This window comes from Oncorhynchus masou, chromosome 18, assembly GCF_036934945.1.
Source record: "Oncorhynchus masou masou isolate Uvic2021 chromosome 18, UVic_Omas_1.1, whole genome shotgun sequence".
NCBI classification, from domain to species: Eukaryota; Metazoa; Chordata; class Actinopteri; order Salmoniformes; family Salmonidae; genus Oncorhynchus; species Oncorhynchus masou.
The window spans coordinates 3543429-3569399 of record NC_088229.1 but is presented as its reverse complement, the minus strand read 5'-3'; the positions used below and the strand labels follow the sequence as shown (position 1 = coordinate 3569399).

Sequence of the window (25971 nt, the reverse complement as noted above, 5' to 3'; positions counted from 1 at the left end):
GCCTCCACATTGACTCTGTACCGGTACCCCTGTATATAGCCTCCACATTGACTCTGTACCGGTACCCCCTGTATATAGCCTCCACATTGACTCTGTACCGGTACCCCCTGTATATAGCCTCCACATTGACTCTGTACCGGTACCCCCTGTATATAGCCTCCACATTGAATCTGTACCGGTACCCCCTGTATATAGCCTCCACATTGACTCTGTACCGGTATCCCCTGTATATAGCCTCCACATTGACTCTGTACCGGTACCCCCTGTATATGGCCTCCACATTGACTCTGTACCGGTACCCCCTGTATATAGCCTCCACATTGACTCTGTACCGGTACCCCCTGTATATAGCCTCCACATTGACTCTGTACCGGTACCCCCTGTATATAGCCTCCACATTGACTCTGTACCTTTACCCCCTGTATATAGCCTCCACATTGACTCTGTACAGGTACCCCCTGTATATAGCCTCCACATTGACTCTGTACCGGTACCCCCTGTATATAGCCTCCACATTACATTGACTCTGTACTGGTACCCCCTGTATATAGCCTCCACATTGACTCTGTACCGGTACCCCCTGTATATAGCCTCCACATTACATTGACTCTGTACCGGTACCCCCTGTATATAGCCTCCACATTACATTGACTCTGTACTGGTACCCCCTGTATATAGCCTCCACATTGACTCTGTACCGGTATCCCCTGTATATAGCCTCCACATTGACTCTGTACCGGTACCCCCTGTATATGGCCTCCACATTGACTCTGTACCGGTACCCCCTGTATATAGCCTCCACATTGACTCTGTACCGGTACCCCCTGTATATAGCCTCCACATTGACTCTGTACCGGTACCCCCTGTATATAGCCTCCACATTGACTCTGTACCTTTACCCCCTGTATATAGCCTCCACATTGACTCTGTACAGGTACCCCCTGTATATAGCCTCCACATTGACTCTGTACCGGTACCCCCTGTATATAGCCTCCACATTACATTGACTCTGTACTGGTACCCCCTGTATATAGCCTCCACATTGACTCTGTACCGGTACCCCCTGTATATAGCCTCCACATTACATTGACTCTGTACCGGTACCCCCTGTATATAGCCTCCACATTACATTGACTCTGTACTGGTACCCCCTGTATATAGCCTCCACATTGACTCTGTACCGGTACCCCCTGTATATAGCCTCCACATTGACTCTGTATTGGTACCCCCTGTATATAGCCTCCACATTGACTCTGTACTGTTACCCCCTGTATATAGCCTCCACATTGACTCTGTACTGGTACCCCCTGTATATAGCCTCACTATTGTTATTTTACTGCTGCTCTTTAATTATTATTATTATTTTTTTCTTAGGGCTTGTTGTATTCAGCATGTTGTCGTCAGTATTTCACTGTAAGGTCTACTACACCTGTTCTATTCAGCATTTCACTGTAAGGTCTACTACACCTGTTGTATTCAGCATTTCACTGTAAGGTCTACTACACCTGTTCTATTCAGCATTTCACTGTGAGGTCTACTACACCTGTTGTATTCAGCATTTCACTGTGAGGTCTACTACACCTGTTGTATTCAGCATTTCACTGTAAGGTCTACTACACCTGTTCTATTCAGCATTTCACTGTAAAGTCTACTACACCTGTTGTATTCTGTGCATGTGACAAATACTATTTGATTTGATATGAGGGGGAAAGGGACCAAATTATTAGGGTGAGGCACATGGGCAACTAACAGCTTACTACTCAACATACACTTAGTATTACTTTCTTAGCTACAGTATACATATCTCCCTGGCATATTACATCATTTATAAAGCAGCAAACAAGACATTTTTGGACTCACCTTGTTGTGCTGTGCTCACTTGAACAAGAAGGAGCAGTGGTCCTTCTTGGGCAAATTACCCAGTTTTCTGGGTCACTGAAGCCTGAGATTTCCCAGTTCCGAGATTCCAGTTGTTTTGAACACAGCAGAAGTCATGCTGGATTGACAGTTTATCCTTTTAAGCTTGGAAAAAGAGACTCTTAAACCCAGACTTGGACCACACACCCTCTCCACTGAATAGCAGGCATGTGATTGCTTTGAAATGCTTGCAGTTAGCCACTGATTCTTTCCAAACCATCCATTGTTGAATTTGCGATTTCCAACTTGTTGTGTAATGTTTATGTCCAACGGTTCATGAGCAGAGATACGTTTTATCTATAATTTCCCTTCATTATTTCTCTTCATATGACAATAATTAAGGATTTGCCAGTAGATTGTCGACTTGATTCATGATGATGATGACTTCTAGCTAAGATTGTGAAAGTATGATGTTGACATGATCAGTCCAATCAAAGCTACTGTACATATAACGTGATTTGACATAATTTTATCTGTGGCCAATGACCTTGAGCCATATTGGATGGGCACTTCTAATGTAACTGTATGGCAGCACCCAAAAGGGGCTAGAATTTTTGAGCTCTCCTTGTAGATTTTGTGGTGTCGTAGTGTCCCCATGAGTGACAGAACACTGAGCCAATCACGGCACAACTGGAGAACATTACCAACCCCTACACTCCGTATTTTCTGATTGCTTGCCCCACCACTACAGAAAGCATTGAGCTAGGCTGAAACACCTGCATTTTGGAGCTGCCTCACTAACCAAAGCTATTTCAATCCAGCAACCTTTTGGTTATCGGCCCAACGCTCCTTCCCGTCAGGCTACCTGCCGCCGATGAGCTTCCCTGATGTTTTCCTGAGCTTTCCACCTGGGCAGCCAACTGGGCAGCCAACTGGGTAGCCAACTGGGCAGCCAACTGGGTAGCCAACTGGGCAGCCACCTGGGCAGCCACCTGGGCAGCCAACTGGGCAGCCACCTGGGCAGCCAACTGGGCAGCCAACTGAATGTTCTGAAACTCTGGTGACGGCTCTGGTCCCTACTTGTCTCCCTGCATCCCTCTGGCCCGTCCTCGTCCAGTCCAGTGTTAAATACTCTATAATGTATATGTATGCGTTTATGTAACTGATGTCCTGGTTCCTCTGACCCTGGTTCCTCTCAAGGTTTCTTCCTAGGTTCCTGCCTTTCTAGGGAGTTTTTCCTAGCCACCGTGCTTCTACACCTGCATTGCTTGCTCTTTGGGGATTTTAGGCTGGGTTTCTGTATAAGAACTGCTCATGTAAAAAGTGGTTTATAAATACATTTGATTGATTGCCTTGACTATGTTTCTCCCTCTCAGTGACCTCCAGTACGAGGTATAATACTGTATACTCTATAACTTGTCTACCTATCATCTCCCCAGGCCCGTCCTCCTCCAGCCCCCGGCTGATGACTAAGAACCTATCCCTGGAGCCTGGTGCTCACGGCCTCGGGGCCCACGACGACGACTCAGACACCCAGACAGAGACCCCTCGCCTAAGCTCAGACCCCGGCCCTCAAACCTCCGGGCCACTGGGTGTGCAACCCCCCGGGGCCCTGCTGCACCCGGCTCGACACAGCTGTAACAGAGGAGACAATGGGAGTGGAACTCCTCAAGAAGTGCACTCCACCACCCTCAAGACACGCCCTCCCTTACCTGGGCCTAAACCACAAGGTAAATCAAAATCAATTCAAATGTTATTTGTCACATGCTGTAACGGTTTTCCTTTGTCGAAGGAGAGGCGGACCAAAGCGCAGCTTGGTTATTTTGATTCATGTTTAATAAAGCACTTCACATGAACAAACTAACAAGAAAACCCAAAACAGTCTTTCTGGTGCAAACACAGAGACAGGAACAATCACCCACAAACACACAGTGAAACCCAGGCTACCTAAGTATGATTCTCAATCAGAGACAACTAATGACACCTGCCTCTGATTGAGAACCATACTAGGCCGAAACATAGAAATACCCAAATCATAGAAAAGCAAACATAGACTGCCCACCCCAACTCACGCCCTGACCATACTAAATAATGACAAAACAAAGGAAATAAAGGTCAGAACGTGACACATGCTTGGTAAACAACAGGTGTGGACTAACAGTGAAATGCTTAGTTACAGGTCGTTCCCAACAATGTAGAGAGAAATAAAATAGAGAAATAATAGAAAAGTAAAATAAAAATAATAAAAGTAGTATTTAATACACAATGAGTAACGATATCATGAGTACCAGTACCGAGTGTGCAGAGCTGTCATCAAGGCAAAGGGTGGCTACTTTGAAGAATCCTAAATCTCAAATATATATTTTGATTTGTTTAACACAATGATTCCGTATGTGTTATTTCATAGTTTTGATGTCTTCGCTATTATTCTGCAATGTAGAAAATTGCAGAGAGTCGGGTAGCTATTTAGGTAGCTATTTGGTTAACTATTTAACCATCTATTTAGCAGTCTTATGGCTTGGGGGCAGATGCTGTTCAGGAGCCTCTAGGTCCCAGACTTGGCACTTTAGTACTGCTTGCTGTGCGGTAGCTGAGAGAACAGTCTATGACTTGGGTGGTTGGTTTCTCTGAAAATGCTTAGGGCCTTCCTCTGACACCGCCTGGTATAGAGGTCTGGATGACAAGGCGCTCGGCCCCAGTGATGTACTGGGCCGCATGCTCTACCCTCTGTAGCCTTGTCAGATTCCGAGTAGTTGCCATACCAACCGGTGATGCAGCCAGTCACGATGTTCTCAATGGTGCAGCTGTAGAACTCTTTGAGGATCTGAGGGCCCATGTGTCACGTTCTGACCATAGTTCTTGTGTGTTTTCCTTGTTTTAGTGTTCGTCAGGACGTGAGCTGGGTGGGCATTCTATGTTGTATGTCTAGTTTGTCTAGTTCTATGTTTGGCCTGATATGGTTCTCAAGCAGAGGCAGGTGTTTAGTTCTTATTAAAAAAAACATGAACTCCAACCACGCAGCATTTTGGTCCTCCTCTCCTTCGACAGAAGAAAGCCGTGACACCATGCTTAATCTTTTCAGCCTCCTGAACGACTGTGTTGGTGTGTTTGGACCATGATAGGTCCTTAGTGATGTGGACACAGAGGAACTTGAAGCTTTCAACCTGATCCACTACAGCCTCACAGATGTGGATGGGGGTGTGAACGGCACTCTGTTTCCTGTCGTCCACGATCAGCTCCTTTGTCTTACTGAGGGAGAGGTTGTTGTCAGGGCAGTGAGGAGTGCAATAGAGATTGAGTCATCTGTGGATCTGTTGGGGCGGTATGTGAATCTGAGTGGATCCAGGGAGTCTGGGATGATGGTGTTTATGCGAGTCCATGACCATCCTTTCAAAGCACCCCATGGCTACAGATATGAGTGCTGCCGGGCGGTAGTCATTTAGACAGGTTACCTTGGTGTTCTTGGGCACAGGGACTATGGTGGTCTGTTTGAAACATGTAGGTATTACAGACTGGGTCAGGGAGAAGTCAGTGAAGAGACTTGTCAGCTGGTCAGCACATGCTCTGACTATGTGTCCTGGTAATCCGTCGTGCCCTGCGGCCTTGTGAATATTAACCTGTTTAAAGGTCTTACCCACATCGGCTACGGAGAGCATGATCATACAGTCGTCTGGAACAGCTGGTGCTCTTATGCATGATTCAGTGTTGCTTGCCTCAAAGCAGGCTTGGAAGGCATATCAAGTGGAAGAGAGATTGATGTCATCACTACTTGTTTTGGTAAGAAGTGTTGACAAGCTGAATGTACCGAGCTGTCTGTTTAAACTATAGAACAGACTATGGGAGGCGCACAGTACAACATAGAGCCATGACTACATGAATCTCTCTGAATCGGTTAACTGATGCAGCAGGAGAATCAGATTTAAAAACAGATAAAAATACACCTAATAGAACAACGGAGACTGTGAAGAGAAACACACAGACACAGGTACAGACACATGCACACGCACACAAGCACACGCATTCTACACACACGTACATCGTAATATTATTGTACGGTGGTATTATACATTTTGTATTGTAGATATGTAGTGGTGTAATAATGTTATATGATGTCCTGTTTTATCTTTAGTTTTATATGTAATGTAAGCACCTTAATGTGTTTGGACACATTGGAAGAGTGGTGGGGATCCCTAATAAATACAAATATAAATATTGCTCGTCTGGTAGGCTCACATCACTGGGCAGCTCGCGGTTGGGTTTACCTTTGTAATCCGTTACAGTTTGCAAGCCATGCCACATCCGACATGGCCACCTAATGTTATCAACTATAAAATATTGGCTTCACGATGACTATCCGAAGAAGGACAATAAAGAAGACATTACGTCCCTCTTTGTCTGAGCAGTAACACTGTGTTTACTGTAATTTAATCAGAGATATTAGGTAAAATACGAAGATGATCAACACCTTGTATGTTGTGTTATTTCTCCTCAGTCAGTAACATGTTGTATGTCGTGTTGTCTCTCCTCAGTGCCCCCAAAGCCTCCTCACCTGCAGCAGAGTGCTGGTGCTGCTAGGCCACGCCCCCGCGCCCCGGACAAGCCCCTCCCTCTGCCTCCACCCTGTAGACCTCTGCCTGCAGACCCCAGAGGGGGAGGGCCCAGCCATCCCCAAACACTCCCCCGCATTGAGGGAAGGTCCTCCCCCACCGCTTGCGTGCTCTCCCTCATCGAGAAGTTTGAGAGGTGAGCCGTCATTCTCAGGATAAAACTTAGGTCAAGTATTTGAGCTGACCAATTACATAGTTCCAAGTGATTAATGACATAGTTATAGTGATTAATGGCATAGTTCCAAGTAATTAATGACATAGTTCCAAGAGATTAATGACACAGTTCCAAGAGATTAATGACATAGCTATAGTGATTAATGACATAGTTATAGTGATTAATGACATAGTTCCAAGTGATTAATGACATTGTTCTAGTGATTAATGACACAGTTATAGTGACTAATGACACAGTTATAGTGATTAATGACATAGTTATAGTGATTAATGACATAGTTATAGTGATTAATGACATAGTTATAATGATTAATGACATAGTTATAGTGATTAATGACATAGTTATAGTGATTAATGAAATAGTTATAGTGATTAATGACATTGTTATAGTGATTAATGACATAGTTATAGTGATTAATGACATATTTATAGTGATTAATGACATAGTTATAGTGAAGAATTACATATTTATGGTGATTAAATGACATATTTATTGTGATTCATGACATAGTTCCAAGTGATTAATGACACAGTTATAGTGATTAATAACATAGTTATAGTGATTAATGACATAGTTATAGCGATTCATGACATTGTTATAGCGATTAATGACATAGTTATAGTGATTTATGACATAGTTCCAAGTGATTAATGACATAGTTATAGTGATTAATGACATAGTTCCAAGTGATTAATGACATAGTTCCAAGTGATTAATGACATAGTTCCAAGTGGTTAATGACATAGTTCCAAGTGATTAATGACATAGTTATAGTGATTAATGACATAGTTCCAAGAGATTAATGACATAGTTCCAAGAGATTAATGACATAGCTATAGTGATTAATGACATAGTTATAGTGATTAATGACATAGTTATAGTGATTAATGACATAGTTCCAAGTGATTAATGACATTGTTATAGTGATTAATGACACAGTTATAGTGATTAATGACATAGTTATAGTGATTAATGACATAGTTATAGCGATTAATGACATAGTTATAGCGATTAATGACATAGTTATAGTGATTAATGACATAGTTCCAAGTGATTAATGACATTGTTATAGTGATTAATGACACAGTTATAGTGATTAATGACATAGTTATAGCGATTAATGACATAGTTATAGCGATTAATGACATAGTTATAGTGATTAATGACATAGTTCCAAGTGATTAATGACATTGTTATAGTGATTAATGACTTAGTTATAGTGATTAATGACATAGTTCCAAGTGATTCATGTCATAGTTATAATGATTTTTGACATAGTTATAATGATTAATGACATAGTTATAGTGATTAATGACATAGTTCCAAGTGATTAATGTCATAGTTATAGTGATTAATGACATAGTTATAGTGATTAATGACATAGTTATAGTGATTAATGACATACACTACTGGTCCAAAGTTTTAGAACACCTACTCATTCAAGGGGTTTTTCTTTATTTTTACTATTTTCCATATTGTAGAGTAATAGTGAAGACATCAAAACTATAAATTAACACATATGGAATCATGTAGTAACAATTTTTTTTTTCAAAAAATCAAAATATATTTTAAATTTGAGGTTCTTCAAATAGCCACCCTTTGCCTTGATGACAGCTTTGCACACTCTTTGTTATTCTCTCAACCAGCTCAACATATGCTTTTCCTTCACTCTGCGGTCCGACTCATCCCAAACCATCTCAATTGGTTGAGGTCAGGGGATTGTGGAGACCTGGTCATCTGATATAGCAGTCCATCACTCTTCTTCTTGGTCAAATAGCCCTTACACAGCCTGGAGATGTGTTGGATCATTGTCCTGTTGAAAAACAAATGATAGTCCCACTAATCACAAACCAGATGGGATGGAGTATTGCTGCAGAATGCTGTGGTAGCCATGCTGGTTGTTTGCCTTGAACTCTAAATAAATCAGACATTGTCACCAGCAAAGCTCCATCACACCACCTCCTTTGTGGTGGGAAATACACATGTGGGGATCATCTGTTCATCTACTCTGCGTCTCACAAAGACACGGCGGTTGGAACCAAAAATTTCTAATTTGGACTCATCAGACCAAAGAACACATTTCCACCGGTCTAATGTCCATTGCTTGTGTTTCTTTTCCCAAGCAAGTCTCTTCTTCTTACTGGTGTCTTTTAGAAGTGGTTTCTTAGCAGCAATTCAACCATGAAGGCCTGATTCACACGGTCTCCTCTGAACAGTTGATGTTGATGTGTCTGTTACTTGAGTTTTTTTGGTCTGCAATTTCTGAGGCTGGTAACTCTAATTAACTTATCCTCTGCAGCAGAGGTAACTCTGGGTCTTCCTTTCCTGTGTTGGTCCTCATGAGAGCCAGTTTCATCATAGCGCTTGATGGTTTTTCCAACTGCACTTGAGGGAACCTTCAAAGTTCTTGAAATTTTCCATATTGACTGACCTGTTTTAAAGTAATGATGGACTGTTGTTTCTCTGCTTATTTGAGCTGTCCTTGCCATAATATGGACTTGGTCTTTTAACAAATAGGGCTATATTCTGTATACCACTCCTACCTTGTCACAACATAAATTATTGTCTCAAACGCTTTAAGAAGTAAAGAAATTGCACAAATTAACTTTCAAGAAGGCACACCTGTTAATTGAAATCCATTCCAGTATATATATTTTTTTAAATATTTTTTTTTAACGAGGCAAGTCAGTTAAGAACAAATTCTTATTTTCAATGACGGCCTAGGAACAGTGGGTTCAGGGTCAGAACAGATGTGTACCTTGTCAGCTCGGGGAGTTGAACTTGCAACCTTCCGGTTACTAGGCCAACGCTCACTAGGCTACCCTAGTGGTTGAGAGAATCCTGGTTGAGAGAATGCAAAGAGTGTTTCCTAAGCTGTCATCAAGGCAAAGGGTGGCTACTTTGAAGAATCTAAAATATATTTAGATTTGTTAAACACTTTTTTTGGTTACTACATGATTCCATATGTGTTATTTCATAGTTTTGATGTCCTCACTATTATTCAACAATGTAGAAAATAGTAAAAAGTAAAGAAAAACCCTTGAATGAGTAGGTGTTCTAAAACATTAGACCGGTCGTGTAGTTCCAAGTAATTAATGACATACTTCCTAGTCATTAAGTGCATAGGTTCCAAGTGATTAATGACATAGTTATAGTATATACTGTCCACTTAGGAGTCATTGATTTTCTCCACCAGATAATAAAGTTCCTCCAGTTTTTTAAGACTTCATTCTAAATCTGTGTTTACTCTACAGGGAGAAGATCATTGTGGTGCCTGATATCACGGGAGGGGGTCTCTGCACCCCCTGGGTCCTCGAGACGGGACCAGGAGGTGACACCTTCCCTCCCCCAGCCTCAGAGCTCCCTCTGGGCTGTCTCCCCGTGGTCTGGCCCCCTGGTTCCTCTCAAGACCCCCAGGAGCACCGGGATCTACCTCAGGGGCTGGCTGTGCTGGTTAATGTGTTGCCGGGGGAGACGAAGGTACCAGAGGATGACAATGATAATGAACTAGGAACGTTGTGCTCTATCTCTGACAAGCGTCTGTCCATGGAGTCTGGCTACAGCGCCTCGGAGAGACTCACGGACACCATGGAGATGAGGGAGCAGGTGGGGTCAGAATCAGAGAGCCAACCAGAGATCCCCTCTGAACACTTGCCCCTCCTTCAGCCGCAGACAGACGGCAAGCTGGCCAATCGGGATTCTGGCATCGACAGCATCAGCTCTCCGTCCCACAGTGAGGAGCTGTGTTTCGCCGGCGACGAGGACCGGGTCATCTACCCATGTAGTCCCGCCCTCACGCTTCCACGCCTCTCTAGCTCCTCCTCCTCCGGCTATGCCGAGGGTCCGGGGGGAGAGGGGGCATCGGCTGAGCAGGGGAGGGATTCGGAGGGGGACAGTGACTTGGAGGAGGGGAGTGGGGATGAGACAATTGAACTGATCAACCCCATGATGGATCTGCTGCCTTTGGCCCTGCCTCAAACAGACAGACAGGACTCTACAGAGGTAGGCCAGACTCTTCTTTAGCATCACTCATCACAAGTCATACGAACCATCTGAAATATGGAAAATATACAAACGCAACATTCTCCAGTGTCGTTACCATGACAACTTGTTATTTTGGACTTGGTCAAGATACTGATCTAGCCTCTCTCTCTCTCTCTCTCTCTCTCTCTCTCTCTCTCTCTCTCTCTCTCTCTCTCTCTCTCTCTCTCTCTCTCTCTCTCTCTCTCTCTGTCTCTCTCTGTCTCTCTCGCTCCGACCAATCCCAGCTGTCGGTGCAGCAGCGTGTGTTCAACATAGCCAATGAGCTCCTCCACACAGAGAAGGCCTACGTGTCTCGGCTGTACCTCCTGGACCAGGTGTTCTGCTCCTCCCTCCTAGAGGAGGCGCGCTCCCGCTCCTCCTTCCCTCTAGACGTGGTCATGGGTATCTTCTCCAACATCTGCTCTATATACTGTTTCCACCAGCAGTTCCTGCTCCCAGCCCTGGAGAAACGCATGGCGGAGTGGTGAGTTAAACCCTGACCCTAGTCCCTAACCCTGACCCTAGTCCCTAACCCTGACCCTAGTCCCTAACCCTGACCCAGGGCCTACCTCTAACCCTACACTAACCCTGACCCAGGGCCTTCCTCTAACCCTACACTTACCCTGACCCAGGGCCTACCTCTAACCCTAGTCCCTAACCCTGACACAGGGCCTACCTCTAACCCTAGTCCCTAACCCTGACCCTAGTCCCTAACCCTGACCCAGGGCCTACCTCTAACCCTACACTAACCCTGACCCAGGGCCTACCTCTAACCCTAGTCCCTAACCCTAGTCCCTAACCCTGACCCTAGTCCCTAACCCTGACCCAGGGCCTACCTCTACCCCTACACTAACCCTGACCCAGGGCCTACCTCTAACCCTAGACTAACCCTAACCCTGCTCCCCGCCCTGGAGAAACGTATGGCGGAGAGGTTAGTTAAAACCCTGACCCTAGTCCCTAACCCAGGGTCTACCTCTAACCCTAACAGCCCAGGATCCATAGATTCAGGGGTTCCAGGAAAGAGACTTCTCAGTCATTCATCTCTCAGCTGCTTTGCCTCTCTCTGTCCATAACCCTTGCCCGGACTTGCCTACTCCGCCCACAGCTCTCCCGCTACACACACACACACACACACACACACACACACACACACACACACTGACCCTGACCTCTCCTCTCTCTCCCCCAGGGATGTGAACCCGCGCATCGGGGACATCCTGCAGAAGCTAGCCCCCTTCCTGACCTCTCCTCTCTCTCCCCCAGGGATGTGAACCCGCGCATCTGGGACATCCTGCAGAAGCTAGCCCCCTTCCTGACCTCTCCTCTCTCCTCCAGGGATGTGAACCCGCGCATCGGGGACATCCTGCAGAAGCTAGCCCCCTTCCTGACCTCTCCTCTCTCCCCCAGGGATGTGAACCCGCGCATCGGGGACATCCTGCAGAAGCTAGCCCCCTTCCTGACCTCTCCTCTCTCCCCCAGGGATGTGAACCCGCGCATCGGGGACATCCTGCAGAAGCTAGCCCCCTTCCTGAAGATGTATGGAGAGTACGTGAAGAACTTTGACCGGGCCATGGAGCTGGTCAACACCTGGATGGAGAGGTCGTCCCAGTTCAAAGCCATCGTCCACCAAATCCAGGTAGGGGTTATGGTGGGACATCCAGGTAGAGGTTATGGTATGACATCCAGGTAGGGGGTATGGTAGGACATCCAGGTAGGACATCCAGGTAGGGGTTATGGTAGGACATCCAGGTAGGACATCCAGGTAGGGGTTATGGTATGACATCCAGGTAGGGGTTATGGTATAACATCCAGGTAGGAGTTATGGTATGACATCCAGGTAGGAGTTATGGTATGACATCCAGGTAGGAGTTATGGTATGACATCCAGGTAGGAGTTATGGTATGACATCCAGGTAGTGGTTATGGTAGGACATCCAGGTAGGGGTTATGGTATGACATCCAGGTAGGGGGTATGGTAGGACATCCAGGTAGGGGTTATAGTAGGACATCCAGGTAGGGGGTATGGTAGGTCATCCAGGTAGGGGTTATGGTAGGACATCCAGGTAGGGGGTATGGTAGGACATCCAGGTAGTACATCCAGGTAGGGGTTATGGTATGACATCCAGGTAGGGTTTATGGTAGGACATCCAGGTAGGGGGTATGGTAGGACATCCAGGTAGGACATCCAGGTAGGGGTTAAGGTTATGACATCCAGGTAGGAGTTATGGTATGACATCCAGGTAGGACATCCAGGTAGGGGTAATGGTAGGACATCCAGGTAGGGTTTATGGTAGGACATCCAGGTAGGAGTTATGGTATGACATCCAGGTAGGGGTTATGGTAGGACATCCAGGTAGGGGGTATGGTAGGACATCCAGGTAGGGGGTATGGTAGGACATCCAGGTAGGGGTTATGGTATGACATCCAGGTAGGGTTTATGGTAGGACATCCAGGTAGGGGTTATGGTATGACATCTAGGTAGGGGTTATGGTAGGACATCCAGGTAGGGGGTATGGTAGGACATCCAGGTAGGACATCCAGGTAGGGGTTATGGTATGACATCCAGGTAGGGGTTATGGTATGACATCCAGGTATGACATCCAGGTAGGGGTTATGGTAGGACATCCAGGTAGGGGTTGTGGTATGACATCCAGGTAGGGATTATGGTAAGACATCCAGGTAGGGGTTATGGTATGACATCCAGGTAGGGGTTATGGTATGACATCCAGGTAGGGATTATGGTATGACATCCAGGTAGGGGTTATGGTAGGACATCCAGGTAGGGGTTATGGTATGACATCCAGGTAGGGGTTATGGTATGACATCCAGGTAGGGGTTATGGTAGGACATCCAGGTAGGACATCCAGGTATGACATCCAGGTAGGGGGTATGGTATGACATCCAGGTAGGACATCCAGGTAGGGGTTATGGTAGGACATCCAGGTAGGACATCCAGGTAGGGGGTTTGGTAGGTCATTCAGGTATGACATCCAGGTAGGGGGTATGGTAGGTCATTCAGGTAGGACATCCAGGTATGACATCCAGGTAGGGGGTATGGTTGGTCATTCAGGTATGACATCCAGGTAGGGGTAATGGTATGACATCCAGGTAGGGGTTTATGAGGGCTACAGTAGAAATCTCAGATAGGGGTGAGTGAGGTCTAAGAGGTTTTAATAAATAAGCATCAACCAGTGGGTCTTGCGACGGGTATACAGAGATGACCAGTTTACAGAGCAGTATAGAGTGCAGTGACGTGTCCTATAAGGAGCATTTTGGTGTCAAATCTGAGGGCCGAATGGTAAAGAACATCTAGCCGCTCGAGAGCCGCCCTTACCTGCCGATCTATAAATTATGTTTCCGGAATCTAGCATGGGTAGGTTGGTCATCTGAATCAGGGTTAGTTTGGCAGCTGGGGTGAAAGAGGAGCAATTTACAATAGAGGAAACCAAGATTTAACTTTAGCCTGCAGCTTTGATATGTGCTGAGAGAAGGACAGTGTACCATCTAGCCATACTCCCAAGTACTTGTATGAGGTGACGACCTCAAGCTCTAAACCCTCAGAGGTAGTAATCACACAGGTAAGAAACACTCCAGTGGTGGCAGCCTAGTGGTTAAGACAACCTGAAGGTTGCCGGTTCAAATCCCCGAGCTGACAAGGTGAAAGAATCTGCTCTTGAGGAACGCAATTAACCCCCAACAACTACTTCCTGAACCCCGATGACCTTGATTAAGGCAAATCCCTACACCTCTCTGGTTCAGAGGGGTTGCATTAAATTCGGAAGACACATCTTGGCTGAATGCGTTCCGTTGTGCATCACTGCATCACTGGGGTAAATCCTGGGTCAAACACTGGGGTAAATCCTGTGTCAAACACTGAGGTAAATCCTGGGTAAAACACTGGGGTAAATCCTGGGTCAAACACTGGGGTAAAACACTGGGGTAAAACACTGGGGTAAATCCTGGGTAAAACACTGGGGTAAATCCTGTGTCAAACACTGAGGTAAATCCTGGGTAAAACACTGGGGTAAATCCTGTGTCAAACACTGGGGTAAATCCTGGGTCAAACACTGGGGTAAATCCTGGGTAAAACACTGGGGTAAATCCTGGGTAAAACACTGGGGTAAATCCTGGGTCAAACACTGGGGTAAATCCTGGGTCAAACACTGGGGTAAATCCTGGGTAAAACACTGGGGTAAATCCTGGGTCAAACACTGGGGTAAAACACTGGGGTAAATCCTGTGTCAAACACTGGGGTAAAACACTGGGGTAAATCCTGGGTAAAACACTGGGGTAAAACACTGGGGTAAATCCTGTGTCAAACACTGGGGTAAATCCTGTATCAAACACTGGGGTAAAACACTGGGGTAAATCCTGTATCAAACACTGGGGTAAATCCTGTATCAAACACTGGGGTAAATCCTGTGTCAAACACTGGGGTAAATCCTGTATCAAACACTGGGGTAAATCCTGTGTCAAACACTGGGGTAAAACACTGGGGTAAATCCTGTGTCAAACACTGGGTTAAATCCTGGGTCAAACACTGGGGTAAAACACTGGGGTAAATCCTGTGTCAAACACTGGGTTAAATCCTGGGTAAAACACTGGGGTAAATCCTGGGTAAAACACTGGGGTAAAACACTGGGGTAAATCCTGGGTAAAACACTGGGGTAAAACACTGGGGTAAATCCTGTGTCAAACACTGGGTTAAATCCTGTGTAAAACACTGGGGTAAATCCTGTGTAAAACACTGGGGTAAAACACTGGGGTAAATCCTGTGTCAAACACTGTGTTAAATCCTGTGTAAAACACTGAGGTAAATCCTGGGTAAATCCTGTGTCAAACACTGGGTTAAATCCTGGGTCAAACACTGGGGTAAAACACTGAGGTAAATCCTGTGTAAAACACTGGGGTAAATCCTGTGTCAAACACTGGGGTAAATCCTGGGTAAAACACTGAGGTAAATCCTGTGTCAAACACTGGGTTAAATCCTGGGTCAAACACTGGGGTAAATCCTGTGTAAAACACTGGGTTAAATCCTGGGTAAAACACTGAGGTAAATCCTGTGTAAAACACTGGGGTAAATCCTGTGTCAAACACTGGGTTAAATCCTGGGTAAAACACTGAGGTAAATCCTGTGTAAAACACTGGGGTAAATCCTGTGTCAAACACTGGGGTAAATCCTGGGTCAAACACTGGGGTAAATCCTGTGTCAAACACTGGGTTAAATCCTGGGTAAAACACTGAGGTAAATCCTGTGTAAAACACTGGGGTAAATCCTGTGTCAAACACTGGGGTAAATCCTGGGTAAAACACTGAGGTAAATCCTGTGTCAAACACTGGGGTAAATCCTGGGTCAAACACTGAGGTAAATCCTGTGTAAAACACTGGGGTAAATCCTGTGTAAAACACTGGGGTAAATCCTGTGTCAAACACTGGGGTAAATCCTGTGTCAAACACTGGGGTAAATCCTGGGTAAAACACTGAGGTAAATCCTGTGTCAAACACTGGGGTAAATCCTGGGTCAAACACTGGGGTAAATCCTGTGTCAAACACTGGGGTAAATCCTGTGTCAAACACTGGGGTAAATCCTGTGTCAAACACTGGGGTAAATCCTGGGTAAAACACTGAGGTAAATCCTGTGTCAAACACTGGGGTAAATCCTGGGTCAAACACTGGGGTAAATCCTGGGTCAAACACTGGGGTAAATCCTGTGTCAAACACTGGGGTAAATCCTGTGTCAAACACTGGGGTAAATCCTGTGTAAAACACTGGGGTAAATCCTGTGTCAAACACTGGGGTAAATCCTGTGTCAAACACTGGGGTAAATCCTGGGTAAAACACTGAGGTAAATCCTGTGTCAAACACTGGGGTAAATCCTGGGTCAAACACTGGGGTAAATCCTGTGTCAAACACTGGGGTAAATCCTGTGTCAAACACTGGGGTAAATCCTGTGTCAAACACTGGGGTAAATCCTGGGTAAAACACTGAGGTAAATCCTGTGTCAAACACTGGGGTAAATCCTGGGTCAAACACTGGGGTAAATCCTGGGTCAAACACTGGGGTAAATCCTGGGTCAAACACTGGGGTAAATCCTGTGTCAAACACTGGGGTAAATCCTGTGTCAAACACTGGGGTAAATCCTGTGTCAAACACTGGGGTAAATCCTGGGTAAAACACTGAGGTAAATCCTGTGTCAAACACTGGGGTAAATCCTGGGTCAAACACTGGGGTAAATCCTGGGTCAAACACTGGGGTAAATCCTGTGTCAAACACTGGGGTAAATCCTGTGTCAAACACTGGGGTAAATCCTGTGTCAAACACTGGGGTAAATCCTGGGTCAAACACTGGGGTAAATCCTGGGTAAAACACTGGGGTAAATCCTGGGTAAAACACTGGGGTAAATCCTGGGTCAAACACTGGGGTAAATCCTGGGTCAAACACTGGGGTAAATCCTGGGTAAAACACTGGGGTAAATCCTGGGTCAAACACTGGGGTAAAACACTGGGGTAAATCCTGTGTCAAACACTGGGGTAAAACACTGGGGTAAATCCTGGGTAAAACACTGGGGTAAAACACTGGGGTAAATCCTGTGTCAAACACTGGGGTAAATCCTGTATCAAACACTGGGTTAAAACACTGGGGTAAATCCTGTATCAAACACTGGGGTAAATCCTGTATCAAACACTGGGGTAAATCCTGTGTCAAACACTGGGGTAAATCCTGTATCAAACACTGGGGTAAATCCTGTGTCAAACACTGGGGTAAAACACTGGGGTAAATCCTGTGTCAAACACTGGGTTAAATCCTGGGTCAAACACTGGGGTAAAACACTGGGGTAAATCCTGTGTCAAACACTGGGTTAAATCCTGTGTAAAACACTGGGGTAAATCCTGTGTCAAACACTGGGTTAAATCCTGGGTAAAACACTGGGGTAAATCCTGGGTAAAACACTGGGGTAAAACACTGGGGTAAATCCTGGGTAAAACACTGGGGTAAAACACTGGGGTAAATCCTGTGTCAAACACTGGGTTAAATCCTGTGTAAAACACTGGGGTAAATCCTGTGTAAAACACTGGGGTAAAACACTGGGGTAAATCCTGTGTCAAACACTGTGTTAAATCCTGTGTAAAACACTGAGGTAAATCCTGGGTAAATCCTGTGTCAAACACTGGGTTAAATCCTGGGTCAAACACTGGGGTAAAACACTGAGGTAAATCCTGTGTAAAACACTGGGGTAAATCCTGTGTCAAACACTGGGGTAAATCCTGGGTAAAACACTGAGGTAAATCCTGTGTCAAACACTGGGTTAAATCCTGGGTCAAACACTGGGGTAAATCCTGTGTAAAACACTGGGTTAAATCCTGGGTAAAACACTGAGGTAAATCCTGTGTAAAACACTGGGGTAAATCCTGTGTCAAACACTGGGTTAAATCCTGGGTAAAACACTGAGGTAAATCCTGTGTAAAACACTGGGGTAAATCCTGTGTCAAACACTGGGGTAAATCCTGGGTCAAACACTGGGGTAAATCCTGTGTCAAACACTGGGTTAAATCCTGGGTAAAACACTGAGGTAAATCCTGTGTAAAACACTGGGGTAAATCCTGTGTCAAACACTGGGGTAAATCCTGGGTAAAACACTGAGGTAAATCCTGTGTCAAACACTGGGGTAAATCCTGGGTCAAACACTGAGGTAAATCCTGTGTAAAACACTGGGGTAAATCCTGTGTAAAACACTGGGGTAAATCCTGTGTCAAACACTGGGGTAAATCCTGTGTCAAACACTGGGGTAAATCCTGGGTAAAACACTGAGGTAAATCCTGTGTCAAACACTGGGGTAAATCCTGGGTCAAACACTGGGGTAAATCCTGTGTCAAACACTGGGGTAAATCCTGTGTCAAACACTGGGGTAAATCCTGTGTCAAACACTGGGGTAAATCCTGGGTAAAACACTGAGGTAAATCCTGTGTCAAACACTGGGGTAAATCCTGGGTCAAACACTGGGGTAAATCCTGGGTCAAACACTGGGGTAAATCCTGTGTCAAACACTGGGGTAAATCCTGTGTCAAACACTGGGGTAAATCCTGTGTAAAACACTGGGGTAAAACACTGGGGTAAATCCTGTGTCAAACACTGGGGTAAATCCTGGGTAAAACACTGAGGTAAATCCTGTGTCAAACACTGGGGTAAATCCTGGGTCAAACACTGGGGTAAATCCTGTGTCAAACACTGGGGTAAATCCTGGGTCAAACACTGGGGTAAATCCTGGGTAAAACACTGGGGTAAATCCTGTGTCAAACACTGGGGTAAATCCTGTGTCAAACACTGGGGTAAATCCTGTGTAAAACACTGGGGTAAATCCTGGGTCAAACACTGGGGTAAATCCTGGGTAAAACACTGAGGTAAATCCTGTGTCAAACACTGGGGTAAATCCTGGGTCAAACACTGGGGTAAATCCTGGGTCAAACACTGGGGTAAATCCTGGGTAAAACACTGGGGTAAATCCTGTGTAAAACACTGGGGTAAATCCTGGGTAAAACACTGGGGTAAAACACTGGGGTAAATCCTGGGTAAAAAATGCTCCGTTAGTGAGTGTGAGCTTTCATCGTAGTCTTTCTGAATTTCTTTATAAAAGTAATCTACACATCTTTGTGAAAGCCAAAAAGAAGTAGTGAGGTTAAAATGGTCAAGATGATGATGAGAACAAGACTGTCCTATAGTAGACAGTAGTTAGCTGACAGTTAACCCAGTAGAATACTGTCCTATAATAGACAGTAGTTAGCTGACAGTTAACCCAGTAGAATACTGTCCTATAGTAGACAGTAGGTAGCTGACAGTTAACCCAGTAGAATACTGTCCTATAGTAGACAGTAGGTAGCTGACAGTTAACCCAGTAGAATACTGTCCTATAGTAGACAGTAGGTAGCTGACAGTTAACCCAGTAGAAGACTGTCCTATAGTAGACAGTAGGTAGCTGACAGTTAACCCAGTAGAATACTGTCCTATAGCAGACAGTAGGTAGCTGACAGTTAACCCAGTAGAAGACTGTCCTATAGTAGACAGTAGGTAGCTGACAGTTAACCCAGTAGAATACTGTCCTATAGTAGACAGTAGGTAGCTGTGTGAGGGGCTGACAGTTAACCCAGTAGAATACTGTCCTATAGTAGACAGTAGGTAGCTGACAGTTAACCCAGTAGAATACTGTCCTATAGTAGACAATAGGTAGCTGACAGTTAACCCAGTAGAATACTGTCCTATAGTAGACAATAGGTAGCTGTGTGAGGGGCTGACAGTTAACCCAGTAGAATACTGTCCTATAGTAGACAGTAGTTAGCTGACAGTTAACCCAGTAGAATACTGTCCTATAGTAGACAGTCGGTAGCTGACAGTTAACCCAGTAGAATACTGTCCTATAGTAGACAGTAGGTAGCTGACAGTTAACCCAGTAGAATACTGTCCTATAGCAGACAGTAGGTAGCTGACAGTTAATCCAGTAGAATACTGTCCTATAGTAGACAGTAGGTAGCTGACAGTTAATCCAGTAGAATACTGTCCTATAGCAGACAGTAGGTAGCTGACAGTTAATCCAGTAGAATACTGTCCTATAGTAGACAGTAGGTAGCTGACAGTTAACCCAGTAGAATACTGTCCTATAGTAGACAGTAGGTAGCTGTGTGAGGGGCTGACAGTTAACCCAGTAGAATACTGTCCTATAGTAGACAGTAGGTAGCTGACAGTTAACCCAGTAGAATACTGTCCTATAGTAGACAGTAGGTAGCTGACAGTTAACCCAGTAGAATACTGTCCTATAGTAGACAGTAGGTAGCTGACAGTTAACCCAGTAGAATACTGTCCTATAGTAGACAGTAGGTAGCTGTGTGAGGGGCTGACAGTTAACCCAGTAGAATACTGTCCTATAGTAGACAATAGGTAGCTGTGTGAGGGGCAAGAAGACAGGGTTGATCTCCTACTTTAAACACACTAACATTGATACTACACACTGAGTGTACAAAACATTAAGAACAGCTTCCCAACATTGATACTGCACACTGAGTATACAAAACATTAAGAACAGCTTCCCAACATTGATACTGCACACTGAGTGTACAAAACATTAAGAACAGCTTCCCAACATTGATACTGCACACTGAGTATACAAAACATTAACAACAGCTTCCCAACATTGATACTGCACACTGAGTGTACAAAACATTAAGAACAGCTTCCCAACATTGATACTGCACACTGAGTATACAAAACATTAAGAACAGCTTCCCAACATTGATACTGCACACTGAGTGAACAAAACATTAAGAACAGCTTCCTAACATTGATACTACACACTGAGTGTACAAAACATTAAGAACAGCTTCCCAACATTGATACTGCACACTGAGTGTACAAAACATTAAGAACAGCTTCCCAACATTGATACTGCACACTGAGTGTACAAAACATTAAGAACAGCTTCCCAACATTGATACTGCACACTGAGTGTACAAAACATTAAGAACAGCTTCCTAACATTGATACTACACACTGAGTGTACAAAACATTAAGAACAGCTTCCTAACATTGATACTGCACACTGAGTGAACAAAACATTAAGAACAGCTTCCTAACATTGATACTACACACTGAGTGTACAAAACATTAAGAACAGCTTCCCAACATTGATACTGCACACTGAGTGTACAAAACATTAAGAACAGCTTCCCAACATTGATACTGCACACTGAGTGTACAAAACATTAAGAACAGCTTCCCAACATTGATACTGCACACTGAGTGTACAAAACATTAAGAACAGCTTCCCAACATTGATACTACACACTGAGTATACAAAACATTAAGAACAGCTTCCCAACATTGATACTGCACACTGAGTGTACAAAACATTAAGAACAGCTTCCCAACACTGCTACTGCACACTGAGTGTACAAAACATTAAGAACAGCTTCCCAACATTGATACTACACACTGAGTGTACAAAACATTAAGAACAGCTTCCCAACATTGATACTTTATAATGTATGAAATATATCATGAATACGGTGCCTTCGAAGAGTATTCAGACCCCCTTTTCCACATTTTGTTACGTTACAGCCTTATTCTAAAATGAATTTTAAAAAAAATCCCTCATCAATCCCCTATAATGACAAAGCAAAAACTGATTTATAAAAAAACTGAAATATCACATAAGTATTCAGACCCTTTACTCAGTACTTTGTTGATGAACCTTTTGCAGCGATTACAGCATCGAGTTTTCTTGGGTATGACGTTACAAGCCTGGCACACCTGTATTTGGGGAGTTTCTCTCATTCTTCTCTGCAGATCCTCTCAAGCTCTGTCAGGTTGGATGGGGAGTGTTGCTACGCAGCTATTTTCAGGTCTCTCCAGAGATGTTCGATTGGGTTCAAGTCCGGGCTCTGGCTGGGCCACTCAAAGACATTCAGAGACTTGTCCCAAAGCTGCTTATTGTCTTGTGGTTAGGGCCGTTGTCCTGTTGTTGTCCTGTTGGAAGGTGAAAACTCACTCCAATCTGACGCCTGTCTGAGGTCCTGAGCGCTCTGGAGGAGGTTTTCATCATGGATCTCTCTGTACTTTGCTCCGTTCATCTTTCCCTCAATCCTGACTAGTCTCCCAGTCCCTGCTGCTAAAAACATCCCCACAGTATGATGCTGCCACCACCATGCTTCACCATCATGGAGGGTGCCAGGTTTCTTCCAAACGTAACGCTTGGCATTCAGGCCGAAGAGTTGAATCTTCATTTCATCAGATCAGAGAATCTTGTTTCTCATGTTCTGAGAGTCGTTAAGGTGCCTTTTGGCAAACTCCAAGCGGGCTGTCATGTGCCTTTTACTGAGGAGTGGCTTCCTCCTGGCCACTCTACCATAAAGGCCTGATTGGTGGAGTGCTGCAGCGATGGTTGTCCTTCTGGTAGTTTTTCCCATCTCCACAGAGGAACTCTGGAGCTCTGTCAGTGTGACTATTGGGTTCTTGGTCACCTCCCTGACCAAGGCCCTTCTCCCCCGATTGCTCAGTTTGGACGGGCGGCCAGCTCTAGGAAGAATGTTTGTGTTTCCAAACTTCTTCCATTTAAGAATGATGGAAGCAATTGTGTTCTTGGGAACCTTCAATGCTGCAGAAATGTTTTGGTACCCTTCCCCAGATCTGTGCTCGACACAAACCTGTCTCGGAGCTCTACGGACAATTCTTTCGACCTCGTGGCTTGGTTATTACTCTGACATGCACCTGTCAACTGTGAGACCTTATATAGACAGGTGTGTGCCTTTCCAAATCATGTCCAATCAGTTGAATTTACCACATGTGGACTCCAATCTCATTGTAGAAACATCTCAAGGATGATCAATGGAAACAGGATGCACCTGAGATCAATTTCGACCCTCGCAGCAAAGGGTCAGAATACGTAAATAAGTTATTTATTTTTTTATTTTTAATACATTTGCAGAAAATGCTAAAATCTTCATTAGGGGATAGATAGATTCAGGAGGATTTTCTTATGTATTTAATCCATTTTAGAATAAGGCTGTAACTTAATAAAATGTGGAGAAAGGGAAGGGGTCTGAATACTTTCTGAATGCCCTGTATATGGTTTTAGACTGACCTGACTCTGTATGAATGCCCAGTATATGGTTTTAGACTGACCTGGCTCTGTATGAATGCCCAGTATATGGTTTTAAACTGACCTGACTCTGTATGAATGCCCAGTATATGGTTTTAGACTGACCTGACTCTGTATGAATGCCCAGTATATGGTTTTAAACTGACCTGACTCTGTGTGAATGCCCAGTATATGGTTTTAAACTGACCTGACTCTGTATGAATGCCCAGTATATGGTTTTAAACTGACCTGACTCTGTATGAATGCCCAGTATGTGGTTTTAAACTGACCTGGCTCTGTATGAATGCCCAGTATATGGTTTTAAACTGACCTGACTCTGTATGAATGCCCAGTATATGGTTTTAAACTGACCTGACTCTGTATGAATGCCCAGTATATGGTTTTAGACTGACCTGACTCTGTATGAATGCCCAGTATATGGTTTTAGACTGACCTGACTCTGTATGAATGCCCAGTATATGGTTTTAAACTGACCTGACTCTGTATGAATGCCCAGTATATGGTTTTAGACTGACCTGACTATATGAATGCCCAGTATATGGTTTTAGACTGACCTGACTCTGTATGAATGCCCTGTATATGGTTTTAAACTGACCTGACTCTGTATGAATGCCCAGTATATGGTTTTAAACTGACCTGACTCTGTATGAATGCCCAGTATATGGTTTTAAACTGACCTGGCTCTGTATGAATGCCCAGTATATGGTTTTAAACTGACCTGACTCTGTATGAATGCCCTGTATATGGTTTTAAACTGACCTGACTCTGTATGAATGACCAGTATATGGTTTTAAACTGACCTGACTCTGTATGAATGCCCAGTATATGGTTTTAGACTGACCTGACTCTATGAATGCCCAGTATATGGTTTTAGACTGACCTGACTCTGTATGAATGCCCTGTATATGGTTTTAAACTGACCTGACTCTGTATGAATGCCCAGTATATGGTTTTAAACTGACCTGACTCTGTATGAATGCCCAGTATATGGTTTTAAACTGACCTGGCTCTGTATGAATGCCCAGTATATGGTTTTAAACTGACCTGACTCTGTATGAATGCCCTGTATATGGTTTTAAACTGACCTGACTCTGTATGAATGCCCAGTATATGGTTTTAAACTGACCTGACTCTGTATGAATGCCCTGTATATGGTTTTAAACTGACCTGACTCTGTATGAATGCCCAGTATATGGTTTTAGACTGACCTGACTCTGTATGAATGCCCAGTATATGGTTTTAAACTGACCTGACTCTGTATGAATGCCCAGTATATGGTTTTAAACTGACCTGACTCTGTATGAATGCCCAGTATATGGTTTTAAACTGACCTGACTCTGTATGAATGCCCAGTATATGGTTTTAGACTGACCTGGCTCTGTATGAATGCCCAGTATATGGTTTTAAACTGACCTGACTCTGTATGAATGCCCAGTATATGGTTTTAGACTGACCTGACTCTGTATGAATGCCCAGTATATGGTTTTAAACTGACCTGACTCTGTGTGAATGCCCAGTATATGGTTTTAAACTGACCTGACTCTGTATGAATGCCCAGTATATGGTTTTAAACTGACCTGACTCTGTATGAATGCCCAGTATGTGGTTTTAAACTGACCTGGCTCTGTATGAATGCCCAGTATATGGTTTTAAACTGACCTGACTCTGTATGAATGCCCAGTATATGGTTTTAAACTGACCTGACTCTGTATGAATGCCCAGTATATGGTTTTAGACTGACCTGACTCTGTATGAATGCCCAGTATATGGTTTTAGACTGACCTGACTCTGTATGAATGCCCAGTATATGGTTTTAAACTGACCTGACTCTGTATGAATGCCCAGTATATGGTTTTAGACTGACCTGACTATATGAATGCCCAGTATATGGTTTTAGACTGACCTGACTCTGTATGAATGCCCTGTATATGGTTTTAAACTGACCTGACTCTGTATGAATGCCCAGTATATGGTTTTAAACTGACCTGACTCTGTATGAATGCCCAGTATATGGTTTTAAACTGACCTGGCTCTGTATGAATGCCCAGTATATGGTTTTAAACTGACCTGACTCTGTATGAATGCCCTGTATATGGTTTTAAACTGACCTGACTCTGTATGAATGCCCAGTATATGGTTTTAAACTGACCTGACTCTGTATGAATGCCCAGTATATGGTTTTAGACTGACCTGACTCTATGAATGCCCAGTATATGGTTTTAGACTGACCTGACTCTGTATGAATGCCCTGTATATGGTTTTAAACTGACCTGACTCTGTATGAATGCCCAGTATATGGTTTTAAACTGACCTGACTCTGTATGAATGCCCAGTATATGGTTTTAAACTGACCTGGCTCTGTATGAATGCCCAGTATATGGTTTTAAACTGACCTGACTCTGTATGAATGCCCTGTATATGGTTTTAAACTGACCTGACTCTGTATGAATGCCCAGTATATGGTTTTAAACTGACCTGACTCTGTATGAATGCCCTGTATATGGTTTTAAACTGACCTGACTCTGTATGAATGCCCAGTATATGGTTTTAGACTGACCTGACTCTGTATGAATGCCCAGTATATGGTTTTAAACTGACCTGACTCTGTATGAATGCCCAGTATATGGTTTTAAACTGACCTGACTCTGTATGAATGCCCAGTATATG

General features: G+C 44.2%; 1 protein-coding gene across 1 annotated transcript in view; it reads left to right on the top strand.

The window, feature by feature from the left end:
* LOC135503849 (FYVE, RhoGEF and PH domain-containing protein 1-like) overlaps window positions 1–25971 on the top strand; it is a 140838-nt gene that overhangs the window by 74121 nt on the left and 40746 nt on the right. Inside the window, exons 2-6 of the mRNA XM_064922015.1 lie at window positions 3297–3587; window positions 6387–6600; window positions 9894–10641; window positions 10908–11146; window positions 12142–12298. Of these exons, the coding sequence (XP_064778087.1) occupies window positions 3297–3587; window positions 6387–6600; window positions 9894–10641; window positions 10908–11146; window positions 12142–12298 (1649 nt within the window). The remainder of the gene's footprint in view (window positions 1–3296; window positions 3588–6386; window positions 6601–9893; window positions 10642–10907; window positions 11147–12141; window positions 12299–25971) is intronic.